The sequence below is a fragment of the Syngnathus floridae genome, chromosome 9, assembly GCF_059516105.1.
Source record: "Syngnathus floridae isolate MCC-2025c chromosome 9, RoL_Sflo_1.0, whole genome shotgun sequence".
Lineage (NCBI taxonomy): Eukaryota > Metazoa > Chordata > Actinopteri > Syngnathiformes > Syngnathidae > Syngnathus > Syngnathus floridae.
In genome coordinates this window covers 9,068,417-9,082,393 of record NC_142421.1, presented here as the reverse complement: position 1 = coordinate 9,082,393, position 13,977 = coordinate 9,068,417, and the positions used below count along the sequence as shown (strand labels likewise).

General features: G+C 41.5%; 1 protein-coding gene across 3 annotated transcripts; it reads left to right on the top strand.

Annotated features, from left to right (window-relative positions):
• Positions 1-1,208: 1,208 nt before the first annotated feature.
• On the top strand, positions 1,209-13,829 carry rrbp1a (ribosome binding protein 1a). 3 transcript variants are annotated; one of them, XM_088384223.1, is made up of 27 exons: positions 1,209-1,458; positions 3,478-5,113; positions 5,855-6,009; positions 6,095-6,217; positions 6,534-6,686; positions 6,827-6,945; positions 7,041-7,194; positions 7,789-7,927; positions 8,086-8,267; positions 8,359-8,393; positions 8,569-8,644; positions 9,167-9,204; positions 9,287-9,365; positions 9,445-9,479; positions 9,559-9,625; positions 9,701-9,790; positions 9,880-9,966; positions 10,048-10,137; positions 10,271-10,363; positions 10,464-10,514; positions 10,596-10,676; positions 10,752-10,835; positions 11,267-11,344; positions 12,153-12,236; positions 12,417-12,515; positions 13,080-13,223; positions 13,313-13,829. In XM_088384223.1, exons 2-27 carry the CDS (start codon positions 3,496-3,498, stop codon positions 13,349-13,351), a joined length of 3,993 nt encoding a protein of 1,330 aa, XP_088240349.1. In that variant the 5' UTR covers positions 1,209-1,458; positions 3,478-3,495; the 3' UTR covers positions 13,352-13,829. The 3 variants fall into 3 exon arrangements, with proteins under 3 accessions (XP_088240349.1, XP_088240350.1, XP_088240348.1); XM_088384222.1 differs by having other exon boundaries at positions 1,210-1,458; positions 8,356-8,393; XM_088384224.1 differs by lacking the exon at positions 11,267-11,344 and having other exon boundaries at positions 8,356-8,393.
• Positions 13,830-13,977: the final 148 nt, after the last annotated feature.

The following is a 13,977-nucleotide window of genomic DNA, read 5'->3' as shown; positions in this document are numbered from 1 at the left end:
GTTTTAGTATGTATAGAAAAACTTTGACAGACAGGTGGACTTCAATGGAGATTTGAGTGATAGTTTACCAACCCTCGATGTGCACAGTATGCAACATTGTCTCTAAAGTACAACCTATGTCTTGCCAAAAATAATACGTTGATGTCTAAAATCAATATTTGACCTTTCCAAATGTCAGTGTGCCCTGGCCAGCCCGGTATTTGCTGTCAAACACAACTAACAAAGCCGCCCACTTTTTGAATGATTCTTATGATAACAAGGCAAATGCTCTCATTGCGTAATATTTGTATACCTAGATTATAACTTCATATTTAATACTAGATTGATTTAAGGCCAACCAACATGAAAAATTCTTGAGTAACACGACCAGTGCAAAAACAAGTATTTGAAGGAGGAATTGTTGTCTTAATTATTAACAAAAATTTCAATACTTTCATGCTCCCATTTGAGCTAAAAAAATCTAAGAAAAGTTATTGGGTAAATTTCCCAAGTCCGTCTCAATCCGTTAGTGAGCAACTCTATTTCGCTCATGTAATTTTACCGCTGTGGCATATCAAGATGCAGATTAGACAGCATACTTATTGCACAAGTGTGCCCGAGGCTATCCACAAGGATTTGTTTTCTCTAAAATGCAGTTTTAAAGTATTGGAGTGGTCAAAAAAGCCCGTCTATCAGGTATGATCATCTCTTGCCTCATGTAATGCAACACATCCCTCAGGTTGATTCATGGCCCGTGGACTCCTACTCGATGTCTGATAGTTGATTGGGAATATGTGCTGAGGTGCCATAAATTCAGTTTCTCTGCTTCATAAAGACAGTTTCCCAAAGAGGACATTGTATTCTGTGTTTGATAGTTGATAATTATTTATTTATTTATTTATTTATTTATTTATTTATTTATTTATTTATTTATTTATTTATTTATTTATTTATTTATTTATTTATTTATTTATTTTTAACTATTTAACTATTAACAAAAAACACAGCGTGAAATGTAAATACATTTATTTCAGTAAGTAACGGTATACAATATTGAAATTAAATTGTAAATTGTTCAAATATAAATATATACGTATATTTTTTACAAAAACGTTCTTTGACAGAAAAAAAAAACAACAGATTGAACCCACGGCAAGTAAAGTAAAAACTACAACTCCCAGCCATCCCATTTCCTGTGAGAATGCATTCCAGCCAATCAGAGTTTCCCAGGATTAACGCTAGCTTTCTGGGGCACGGGGCCAGCACGTCTAGCCAGCTAGAAGTGCCACGACTTCACAGTAGTCCAGCGATTGCCCGGCGTAGTTAGGAAGAAGATATCTGAGAAAACGCAACTAAGCTAAACAGCTGCAAATACAGAGGAACGGCCCGATCGCAATTGTTACGTCTACAACTGAAAGCTCTCGGCAGTCCCTCATTTTTTTCTTTGACCCAAGCAGACACAATCTCATCAATAGCGAGGTAAGTAGAGTGGGAATAGGAATTTTCAGATTCATAAAGACAGGAGAGCACTAGCTTGGCAAGCTACCGCCTGCTAAAACCAAATCTGCCTACTTATGCACATAAACTTCGCTGTTAGTTAATTTTGCGTAATTTGCTTTTCGTCTGCACATATTATAGCGTTTTGGCTGCAGTTCTCTTGACACGTCATTCTAAAAAGTTCACGTCGCTAGCCAAGTTCATTGATTCCGACTGTTAGCTAATCTGCTACCGTGAAAATGAGCGATTTAATGCATAATTATATGCACGAGTAATTTCACAATTATGCATTACATTTGCTAGTACGCCTGTTTGACAGATATTTTTTTAATGCCTCTTTGGATTGTAGTATTAGCCGGGGCAGTACAGCAGTAAAGAAATCGCCAACATCAACTGAATACGCGGAAGTTTGTTCAGAGTTATAAATAGATGGAATTGTGCTTTAAAATGAATGCAATAAAGGTATGATTTCATAGGTGTGAGTGTGTGAGTGCGTGCCTGCGCACGTACGCGCGCCCCTGTGAAACTCGGCTGCTGTGCAATGTACACGTCTTGACTTTACTCGACACCCGTCGAGTTTTACCTGCGTGTTTAACTTTATTTTCCATTGAGCATATTTTTCACTTCATACAACACATCAACTATCAAAATACTTATTTATGTGAGAGTTTATTTGTGTGTGTGTGTGGGGGGGGGTCTATTTTTTGCTGTTGTATAATAGTTAAATACAACTGTGAATATTTTTAATCTGTATACAGTAGATTTTCTTTTGAGATTATACTATTGGGGTCTTTATTCAAAGGAGTGCAAATCTGCAAGAAAAGGGGGACAGTCATCAGAAGAGTGCGAGCGCAGATGTCTTGATGTGTGACGTGACATTCTATCGCTGCCAATTTTTAGACCCTGATACGAAAAGAGTCTCTTTACTCTGTGAGTTTACAGTCTAGTCTAGTTTTTCTGAAAATAATATAAATACGAAACGCGCTCGTGTTAAAAAAAAAGTCCATATGTGTAATGCATTTAAGAAAGTTTAATGTCACAAATATGTAACTATAACAAGTTAACCACATTTCATGTCCAGTGTTGCAAAAATTAAAGCTCATGAAAAAGACTGAATTCAAATTAGTTTCTTTGCACACTTATTTGGGGAGTTGGATTTACCTGCTTCATGATTTTTAGCCTGAGGCTAGAGTTTTTGAAATTGCAGAACAGTGACATCTTGAGGCAGTTACGGGTATAAAAGGCTATCTGGAAAAACTTCGCATTGAGTAGGCACAGGAAACCTTTTATAAACTCCAGTCATTCCGCATGTTCACAACAAATATATTTATTTTATTTGAGTTTTTTCTGCATTGTTTTGAACAATAGCTTATTTTAAATTTCGGGGGATTCAAGAGAAAATAAAGATACAGTGGAACAAAAAGCCAAGCCCAATACAGTTCTGATTCAGGAAGTAGTGGAAATAAAAAAAAAAAAATCCCAGTTTAAACTGTCATGGTTATAAAACGGTATTGCTTATTTTAAGTAACATGTCACCATGCTTGATCCCCATGTAATACTAAAATGTAACATCCACCAATCCATCCATATTCTGTAATACTTGTACTCATTCGGGTTGCAGGTGATCTAAAGCCCAGCTGGCTTTGTTGCGTTAGGCAATGTACATCTTGGACTAGTCTCCAGACAATCACAGGGCATGTAAAGATAGACATAGTTAATTCAGAGTCTTCATTTTGTCCTTTGACAGAAGTTTTTTTGTCAGTTTATAACCTTTGGAGCCACTTGACTGGGGGTCCTTAGCACCACAACGTGGCTGGAATTTATATGCAAAGAAACTAGTGGCCATAAATGTAAAAAACAGTAAGTACAGAAGCGCTTTCTTGTGCCACTTGGTGGTATTATGCATATGCTTGCAATCTCTTATGTTTGGACCCCAGGATCCCCCTTCATTCATTTTGTTTGCACAAATCCATGTTAAAAGATGCATTTCTCTCTTTTTAGGTGAACTAACATTGAACAATGGATATCTTTGACCCCCAGACCCTTGGTATATTAGTTTTTGGCGGATTCATGGTGATCTCTGCAGTTGGGATTGCTCTTGTGTCTACCTTCTCGATGAAGGAGACCTCTTATGAAGAGGCTCTGGCGAAACAGCGTAGGGAGTTAGGTAAGACACTGTCAGGTAGCACAGAGAAAAAGAAAAAGGACAAAACAGCTGACAAAAAGAACCGTGGAAAGAAAAAGGAAGAAAAGCCCAATGGAATGATCCCAGAAGCTAAAACAAACATTGAGAAAGGTCAAGCTGGTCAAGTCCCCAAGCCTGTTGCTTCACCAATTGTGGCTACTGCTCCTGCCTCTAAATCTGCACAGCCGAAGCCAAAAGCTGTCAAACAATGCCCAACTCCTGCTGAATCCTCACCTGTGCCCGAGTCCTCACCCATACCTTCACCTAAAGACAAAAAGAAGAAGAAGTCAGCCAAGATTGAGGAAACCTCCACACAGCCTCAACCGGGCAAATCCTCATCAGTTCCTTCAGTCCAGGCCATGGAACCTGCCAAGGCCAAAACTGTAGCCGCCTCTGCTCCAACCAAAGTAGTTCCCACAACTTCTGCACCTTCCAAGGCTTCTCCTGTTTCACCGTCAACCAAATCTACTTCTAAGTCTGCTCCGCCCTCGGCTAAATCGGGTTCGCCTTCTACCAAATCTGATAACGTTGCCCCCGCCTCTGCCAAGTCCACCCCCGCTTCAGGCAAGTCCACACCAGCTTCACCCAAATCCGCCCCGGCCAAAGATAAGTCTGCCCCGGCCAAAGATAAGTCTGCCCCGGCCAAAGACAAGCCCGCCCCGGCGAAAGACAACTCCGCCCCGGCCAAAGACAAGTCCGCCCCGGCCAAAGATAAGTCCGCCCCGGCCAAAGATAAGTCCTCCCCGGCCACTGATAAGTCCACCCCAGCCAAAGACAAATCTGCCCCGGCCAAAGACAAATCTGCCCCGGCCAAAGAGAAATCTGCCCCGGCCAAAGAGAAGTCCGCCCCAGCCAAGGACAAGTCCGCCCCGGCCAAGGACAAGTCCGCCCCGGCCAAGGACAAGTCCGCCCCGGCCAAGGACAAGTCCGCCCCGGCCAAGGAAAAGTCCGCCCCGGCCAAGGAAAAGTCCGCCCCGGCCAAGGAAAAGTCCGCCCCGGCCAAGGAAAAGTCCGCCCCGGCCAAGGAAAAGTCCGCCCCGGCCAAAGACAAGTCCACCCCGGCCAAAGACAAGTCCGCCCCGTCCACAGATAAGTCCGCCCCGGTTAAAGACAAGTCCACCGCGGCAAAAGACAAGTCCACCGCATCCACAGACAAGTCCGCCGCGTCCACAGACAAGTCCGGCGCGCCCAAAGACAAGTCCGCCCCGCCCAAAGACAAGTCCGCCCCGCCCAAAGACACAGCCGCCTCAACCAAATCAGGAAAGTCTACCACGGCTGTATCCAAGTCTGCTGCTGCTCCAACCAAGTCTTCAGCGGTACCTGCCAAGTCTGCCCCACTTCTTGAATCTGTCATTAAAGATGTTCCCGTCATGGCTGTACCTCCAGTTGGGTCTAGTGCACCAAAACCCCAGGAGCCCAAGAAGAAGGCCTCCAAGAAAAAATCTGAGAGTGGTAAGTCGAAGAAGACCACCCGTTCTGTTTCCCATCCTGTTTAAAATATTGTTATATTGTAGATTTGACTATAGTTAAAAATTCAAAATTAGTTCGGCATTTATGCGGTTTGTTGTCTGCCTGCCATGATCTAACATGTTTTAAATCATATTGTGTTCGATTTTAGAGCAAGTTTGTTTGTTTTTATTTTTGTCAATTTAGTTTAGCTGTGTCGCGTATGAGATAAGAAACCCCCAAAAGGTCACCAAATATAGTGTATATCAGTCAACTAAAAGTCTCGAATGACTTTTTGAAGATTTACTATTTCATAACATCTGTGTTTGGAAAAAATCAATACATTTGATTAGAAAATACAAAAAAAAATAGCATAAAAACACTGGTCAATGTGAGTCTGCTTTCTTCTTGTAACTGAGACATACACTCGCTTTCTTCAAATGCAATGCTGTGTCAGTGCAGCCTACAGCTCTTGCTGTGGAAAGTAGTGCCAGCAGTGGCACTTGGGAGAGCAGAGAGCATGATAAGCTTGTTTAAACATGGCTGTCCTGATTTGCCTCAACAAAGACTACCCTGAACAATAGTTTGGGAGGCGGGTGTGATTCTCAGGTTCCTTGGGCTTCTCTTTGCCCTGGTGCCATAATGCACTCATTTCACCTTGAGCCTCCTTTCACCAGCCATCTGTGAACAGTTAATAATTTCTGCCACTCTATTACTTGTTTGAACTGTACTGTTTCCCCTCTACAGTGGAAGTTGGGGATTCCGCTGACACTCCACTGTATCTACCCTACAAGACTTTGGTGTCCACCATCAGGAGCATGGTCTTCAGTGAGAGAGAAGCTCACAGCCTCATCGAGATGTTGTCCGAGAAAGGCGGCATCATCCAGGACACCTGGCACATAGTATGGAATGAACCTTGTATACTCGCTGCTTACGTGGTTTGCACAAAGGGTTGCGAGTGTTAATGTGCTTGCTGTGCATTTACAGGCCACTCAGAAAGGAGACCCAGTGGCCATGCTAAAGAAACAATTGGAGGAGAAGGCGAAACAGCTGGGGGCTCAGCAAGAAGACTCCTCTGCAGCTAAGAACCGTCTGAGAGAGCTGACTAAGGTTAGAACATCTCATTCTCAAACCAAAATCCAGCTGTAGTCCCTGAATCCAGCTGCCAAAAAGCAAATCATAAATTTAGCAATATGTTAGGATGGCGTTCAAATGTACTTTTGAATGACTTGAATCCCGCGAATGAATTTTCCATGCAAATTCTCAATTGTTGAGGCTGTACTGTCATTGAATATGCAGTATAATTAATCTACATGATATTTGAACATTATTAGCTTCAATTCAGTCATCACAAAATATTAACCCAGATGGCAATTATCGTAAAATTGGAAGAATACGGAATGACCCTATGCTCATATCTGATTAGGAGCTGGCTGCTGAGAAGTCTAAGGTGGCTAGTGTTGAGACCAGGCTGAGCTCTCAGCTAAGCAAGAGGGAGCAGGAAATGATTGCTTTGCAAGCTCGCATGCAGGCCAGCTACCAGGACCATGTAGCACAATCCCAGAAGCTCACTGCCAAGGTATTTTAATAGTCAGGATTGGTTTTAGCCTGTGATTCACATAATGTTTTTCTGCTAAGCAGTTTTGCTTTATCAGCCAGTTGCACACAATACGGTTTCTAATATGACTCATTTAAAACAAAAATGTGAAACTCTGTTAGATTGTCAGCCTGCAAGATCAGATAGAAAAAGGTCCCAATGCCCAGCTGGCCCGTCTCCAGCAGGAGAACTCTATCCTCCGTGATGCTCTCAACCAAGCTACCAGTCAGGCTGAGAGCAAGTAAGTTTACATTCAGCACATTGTCAACACATCTGCTTTTTAAAAGCATGCGTGTGGTCCAAAAATGCTCTTCTCTGACTTTATCCTGTCCTCAGACAAAATGCGGAGCTAGCCAAACTGCGTCAGGAATGTGCAAAGCTAACCAAGGAACTTGGAGAGAAGACTGAAATTCTGCATACTGACGAACATGTGAGGAGAGGGTTGGAGGCCAAGGTCTCTGCCACAGAGAAGCAGCTGTCTTTGCTGCAGGTTAGATTGGCCATTTAATTTATTTTTCAACATCTAGTAAGATAAAGTTAATTGATTTTCAACAAACTTGGGTCTTGACTAATTGAGAAGTTAATTTTTTGACATCACAAACTAAGTTGGTATGTAGGCACACAAAAATGCTAGAGTTTGTATGTTTTAAGTGTCTCTCTTCTCCAACTTTGATTTAAACAAAAAAGAAAAAATGCAGCAACCAATGACTTTGGTACATATACTTTTTGTATCTTGAGTCCTCTGGTCATCTGATTTGTCACTTCTGGCATGCAGTTTCTTTTCTGTTTATGGGTAGCAATTGACTCAGAGTTTCCTGGAAGTCAGCTGTCGAGTTTCTTTAATTATTAACTCAACCTGCTCCAGTTTCAGGTCTAAACCTGACTTAACTGCCCGCCCTAATTGATTTACTAATAAATAACAATATAAATATGTGGATGTAATCACGAACCATCTTTCTCGACCATTTCTTTTAAATGTTTGAAGTTTTAAGTATTTTTGTGGTTGGACTTTAACTTCGGAAAGGATCACATACTTTGTTCTTCCTGCAGTTTGACCTGTGCAAATTATTTTTGACACTGTCAGGCCAACCATGCAGAGAGCCAGCAAGGGTTGCAAAGGAAACTGGAGGAGGTATGTGAGGAGCTGAGAACTACACAAACGGCAAAAAACACCCTGCAGGACTCTTTGAAGAAGGCCCAGCAGGACACCAGTGCACTCTCAGGTCAAGATTTATTATTGTTATTATTATTATTATTATTATATTGTTGTTGTAATTATATTATTGTTGTAATTATTATTATTATTTTAGTTATATGTGTATCAAAGATTATAATTGCTGTTTTGAATGGCATGTACTGACAATGCTGATCCTCTTTATAGAGTTTCAGGTGCGAATGGGAAATCTTGAAGCTCAGGTCAAGGAACGCGCCGCTCAGGTGGACACTCTCACTGGTCAGCTAGAGGGAACAGAGGTTGAGAAACAACAGCTTGTGCAACAGTTGGCGTCCGTCAACTCTTTGCTTGAGGCCAGTAAGAGTGAAAAGCAACAGGCTTCTGAGCAGGTGACTTTTTGTTTTGTCAGCTACGCTTTTCCGATCATTGACTGCCTATCCTGTTTAACAGTGTATTTTTATTTATTTTTTTACGTAGCAGATAAATGCTGCAGAACTGCAGCAATTGAAGCTCAGGTAAATGTTTATTTTTTTTAAATATATTTAGGGAGCTCCAGAACTGGTTTGAGAAATGCCAGTTTTGTTGTTTTTGTAGTTACACGCAATCACAGTAGTTCAATCCTGCATAATTTTTACGACTTTGAAACACTGTCCAAATATGCCTGAATCGAACTGTACGTGTTTTGTGTAGCCTGCAGGAGAGGGATAACCAGTTGAACACTCTTCAAGAGGAACTGAAACAATTTCAGATAAAGAAGGCGGCAGCGGTGAGTTTTAAAAACAAGTCAAATCCATTTAGTTTTTATAGCATAAGTTTACAATCAAAGTTAGGTGTCTTAAAGCTTGGCGAATGGAGGCAAGGAAAAACTACCCTCTAAGGAAGAGACCTCAAACAGAACCCAGGCTCTGTGAGCCAACAGTCAGCCTCGATACTCCAGCACTTCCTTCCCCGGCCAGTAGATAAATATGAAGGGGCAATGGCGGCGCCGCTGCCAGTTGCATCTCCAGAAGTAGGGCACGACAGCCGCAGGGAAGAATGAGAGAAAGAAAAAGAAATGCAGGTCAGTAATACTACAAGTGACAAACAAGTTGGGGTAAGAAGGATATAGGAAGGAGAAAGGGAAGCTGAGTGCAGTATCGGCTTATGGAAGCATAGCTAATAGACATAATTATGTAGTGCTTTGTATGAAAGGAGGGAAGGTTTTCCATTCACATAACACAACTACTGTGTTGAATAAAATCTGCGCATTGCGAATGGCCTGGCAATTTATGACCTGCAATTCTTACAGGAGAACACAATTTCTGAGCTAGAGCAGAGACTCAAGAGGTATGTAGCTGGTTGACTTGGCACTGTTTATTTTGGTCACATATACGCTCTGATTGTTTTGACTTGTTCCTCGTCTCTTTAGTGAGGATGCCGGCCTCATCGCCTCGCTTCAAGATGAACTTAAAAACCTTAAAGAGATGGTACAAGTAAAGGACACTACAGTGAGTATGCCTCAATTCCATTCCATGCAGAATAACAGGATTTTTTGTTGTTGTTTATGTCACGCCTTCTGCCTTACAGCAATCAGATGTCTCTGCAGAACAGATAAAGAGCAGGTAAAAGCAGCTTCAGACAAAAGTGCATTCTACTTTTAGGCGTGAGAGAATTAAGTTTATCTTTTATGGTTGTGTTTAGTCTGACAGAGAAGGAGGCCCTTGTCATATCACTACAAGAGCAGCTGAAGGAGTCAAAGCAAAATGAAGTGAGTATGTTTTGAATTCTCATTGAGAACACGTTGCATTCCTATCACTTTGCTGATGGTGTTGTCCATTTTCAGGCTGCAATGATCCAGCTAAAAGCTTTTGAAAGTGAAACCAAAGAATCTCTCCAAAAACTCTTCCCACTTGTATCTTTAGAAACACAACAGGTTTGGAAACTGTTCCTAATATGTTTTTAATTCTGATTGTAACGTTCCTTTAAAAGCCATCTTATGCCTGCGCTTTCTGTGCACTTCAGCCAAATTGGTTGCAGGGTTTTACGATCAAAGCTCAGGATGTTCTTAAACAGCACAACCAACAATCCAAGTCAAGTCAGGAATCACCTGTAAGCAACAATGTTTTTTTTTTTCCAGTTTCACATACTGATTAAACATGATTCCATACGTCACAATTGAATTTCTTTTAGGAGTTGTTTGAAAAGCTGAAGGAGGCTGAGGAGAACAACACGACCCTGCAAGCAGAGTGTGAACAGTACAGGACAGTTTTAGCTGAAACGGTAAACGAATGATTGTTTTCTATAGAAGTACACAAACACTTGAAAAAGCCTGAAAAGTGGAAAGAGCATGTTGGCTGAGTGTGTCTTTAAATGGTCCGTTTGGGTTTACTGTTGTCTCATTTTTTTTCTGCAGGAAGGAATGCTGAAACATCTGCAGAAGAGTGTGGAGGAGGAGGAGTCGGTGTGGAGGTCTAAATTGTCGAACTCCGAGGAGCAATTGAAAGCGGTAAGTAATATTTACCTGGCTTAAATGTTCGTTCAGGCAGCTGCGACACTTAGATCCCTTCGTGCTTTTCTCTGACATACAGTATTTCTTTTGTCACCAGGCTTTAGAAGAAGTACAAAAATTCGAGTCAGAGAAGCAAAGTATAAAGCAGGTTTGTTAGTCCACCTCCCTTCCCCCACAGACCTCCATTTTGAGAATCAAAATAATGTTGAAACTGTTTCATGTTTTGCAGTTGAAAGAGCAGATGATGCTTCTGGAAGCACAGCTGGAGAAGCAGTCGGATAATCATTGCATCGCTGAGGAGATGGAACAGGTAGTTGCATAAATAAAAAAAATTAAAAAAAAGCTTCTTTATACATTTTATCCACACGATGTATTCTGTGTTCAGCTAAGATTGCAGCTGTCTGGCAGTCAGAAGCAGCTGGACTTGGCCCACAAGGAGGTCCAGGCACACAAGGAGGAACTTGCTAAGGTTTGATGGGGGTCAACCCCACTTTCACTGCTGGAATCCTATTTGTTCATTCATGATGTGTTCACATTTGAAATGATTTACTTCCCTGGTTCGGATAAAAGCAAAATATAGTACATTTCACACCACACATTTTTCCCTGCTTCATTTAGCTTTTACGCTGCTATTTTTAGTGCCTTTCCTGCAACGATTTAGTGACGTAACACCAGACCAAAGAATTTCTCAGTGTAAAGCACCTGCATATTAATCTACCAGGGTGCTGGTATCAGATAAAATTTAAAGAAACTCTCAAGCTCAGTGTGAAGACTTAAAATGCCTCCTGTAAACAAGCAATTGCGGAAGTGTCACTGATGTGAAAGAGAAGAGGTGTCACAGTTGTTATTCTGTGTGAACTTAGTATTTTGTGTGTGATTAGCCACAACTTCCCATTTCAGGTCAGAGAGCAGCTGAGCCAAGTCGCGTTGAGCGGCCAGCCCGAACAGAACGGCCCCACAGTGGCTCATCCGAGTCAGGTCAGGGTGCAGCCGGCACAAGGCACCCTTGGGGCACCAGGCACTTCTTGCCAGAGCATACAGGACAATAACTCCTGCCAACAATACTTTTGATCCAGGCTAATAATAATAAAAAAAAACTATACAATATATTTAAAAAAAAAAAAAAAAAAGAAATACACACACAAACAGAAAGCGGATACACACCCGGATCACAATAAAACAAGTATTGTTTGTGGTCTGTCCAGTCCTGCTCTGACATTACTAGTGTTTATGCTAACATGTGTTAGTGCAGTGGTTCTTAACCTGGGTTCGATCGAACCCTAGGGGTTTGGTGAGTCGGCTTCAGGGGTTCGGCAGAGCTGATATGTCATTCAACCCCCGCCCGCGGATGGCCGAACACACCTGAATGTCATGTAAATTCGTGATAAAGCATAGTATCTGAACTGGTCTTGCAAAGGCAACAGCAGAAGTCACACTGATCAGCTGGTATGTCATTCCCCCCCCCCCCCCCCCCCAACATAAAGAGGGGTTTGGTGAATGCGCATATGAAACTGATGGGGTTTGGTATCTCCAAAAAGGTTAAGAACCACTGTGTTAGTGTATTTTAATGTGCTCTCACAACTAACACTCGCCTCTTAAATGGCATGCAAGCTTCCTCTGCACTTGTATGTGAAAATGACTGGGTAGCATTGTTGACTAGAGTTTTTTGCCGAAAGACAACTTGCAGGTGGAGTAGCTTCTGTATGCGGATGTGTGGTGCTAGTTTGACACAAGAGTGGTTGCTGAAACGCACACACCTATATTAACAGTGTTTGTGCGTCACCAGGTATTGTCCGAGTTCAATCAGACAAGTGAGAAGCTGCAAGGGGAGACGGCTGCGAGACAGAAGTTGTCTGAAGAGTTTCAGCAGGTAGAAACCAGTGTCAGTTCGTCTCACAATAAAATGCTGCAGAGCTCCTGCTATTTGAAGGGGCGAAAAGACAGTTTTTGGGAATTATTTTTTTATTATTATTAAATAAGATAAATAATGACTGTTACTTATTGCAGACAGTTTATTTTGATGACCTCTGTGTTTTGGCACTCCTTGTAGGCCCAGGAAACCATCACAGAGCTTCAAGCTGAACTGGATCTTCTGAGAGATTCAGCAGAGTCACAGCAAGGTGACTCGGAAGATGTTGCTCAGCTCAAGGTATGGTCACGTTCCAGTTTCCAACAATGTCGGCATCTTACTTATTTCACACAAGTTCACTTTGAAATCCAAAGTTTGTACTTTTTCTGGTTTTGAATTATTTGCCAGTTAGCTATTGAAAGGTACACAGCTGCAGTGTTAACCCAACATAATATTTTTTCCCTTTAAATTCAGCAGATGGTAGTGATGCTCCGTTTTAGACTTGAACTCTCCTCTGTTTACCAACTACTTCCGGTGAGGGAAGGTTTTTACTGAATAGTGGCTTTCAGTCAGACAATCTGAAACATTTCAGAGTGGCCTACAATATGCGTGTATAAAATGTAATCTGATACGATGACCACTTGCGAGATGCCATCCTTGACGGCGTTCTTTGGTGTTGCAAAAAAACCTAAGAAAAATCAAAACACTGCTGCAGTCTCTTAAGCGGTTGGACCTATGAAGTTTATTGTATAAAGGCACATTTGTCCAGATTTTTTTTTTTGGGGGGGGGATTCCAAATATTTTGACCTTTGGGGCATTTGAAATTTTACTGTTGCGGTAATTTTGCCTTTGCTGTTGCTTCAGGAACGTCTGGAGAAGGAGAAGAAGTTGTCCAAAGACCTGGGCCAGGCAGCCACCAAGCTCCAGCACCTTCTCAAAGCAACACAGGAGCAGCTGAGTAAAGAACGAGAGACGGTGGTTACACTACAGGAGCACCTAGATACCAAGGTGAGCCGACGCAAAGCTTCACACATTTTTACAGTACATGCAATGACAACTCTTCTTGGTTTGACTTACTTTTGCGTTCTCTTGTCAAGGGAGAGTATGTGGAATTAAAGGAGGGAACATCCGTCTGAGATGAAGCTCACTGTGTGGACATCAAGCCAAATATGCCTTATGATTACCGTAGTTATGCATTCCAAATTATTTCTTTTTTTGTACTGTAGTGGGGTTTCTTTTTTTTTTTTTTTTTTTTTTTATGAGATGCCAGTAATCAAATGTTTGATAAACATTTCAAAGGATCGGAGGAAAACATGCTGCAATCTTGACTTAAAAACTCGCATTCCATCAACAATTCTGACTATGTCAGATGTGTATCCCTCTGCCTTTTAATCCAAATATTTCCCCATGGTTCAGTGTTAAAAGGGAAACCGGGTGTACGTTAAACGTACATTAACCTGTGCAATTACTTTGTATGTTTTTTTTCTAATGTGCTTGACTGATGGTAACACTTCAATGACAGTACAAGTGCTTTGTGCCTGATTCGCTTCAAAGCAGGCCACCAACTTGTGTTGAATTTGTATGAATGAATAAACTACAGTGTAACTATAATAATTTGGATTATTGTTCTGGCTGCTGCAACAACACGACTATTGTAAATATTTTCAAATCAACTAAGGTGGGAACAATATTTGCACACACAAAAATTACTTATTATTCAACAAATAATGTATGAATTTTATTGACAAAACTGTGAAATGCA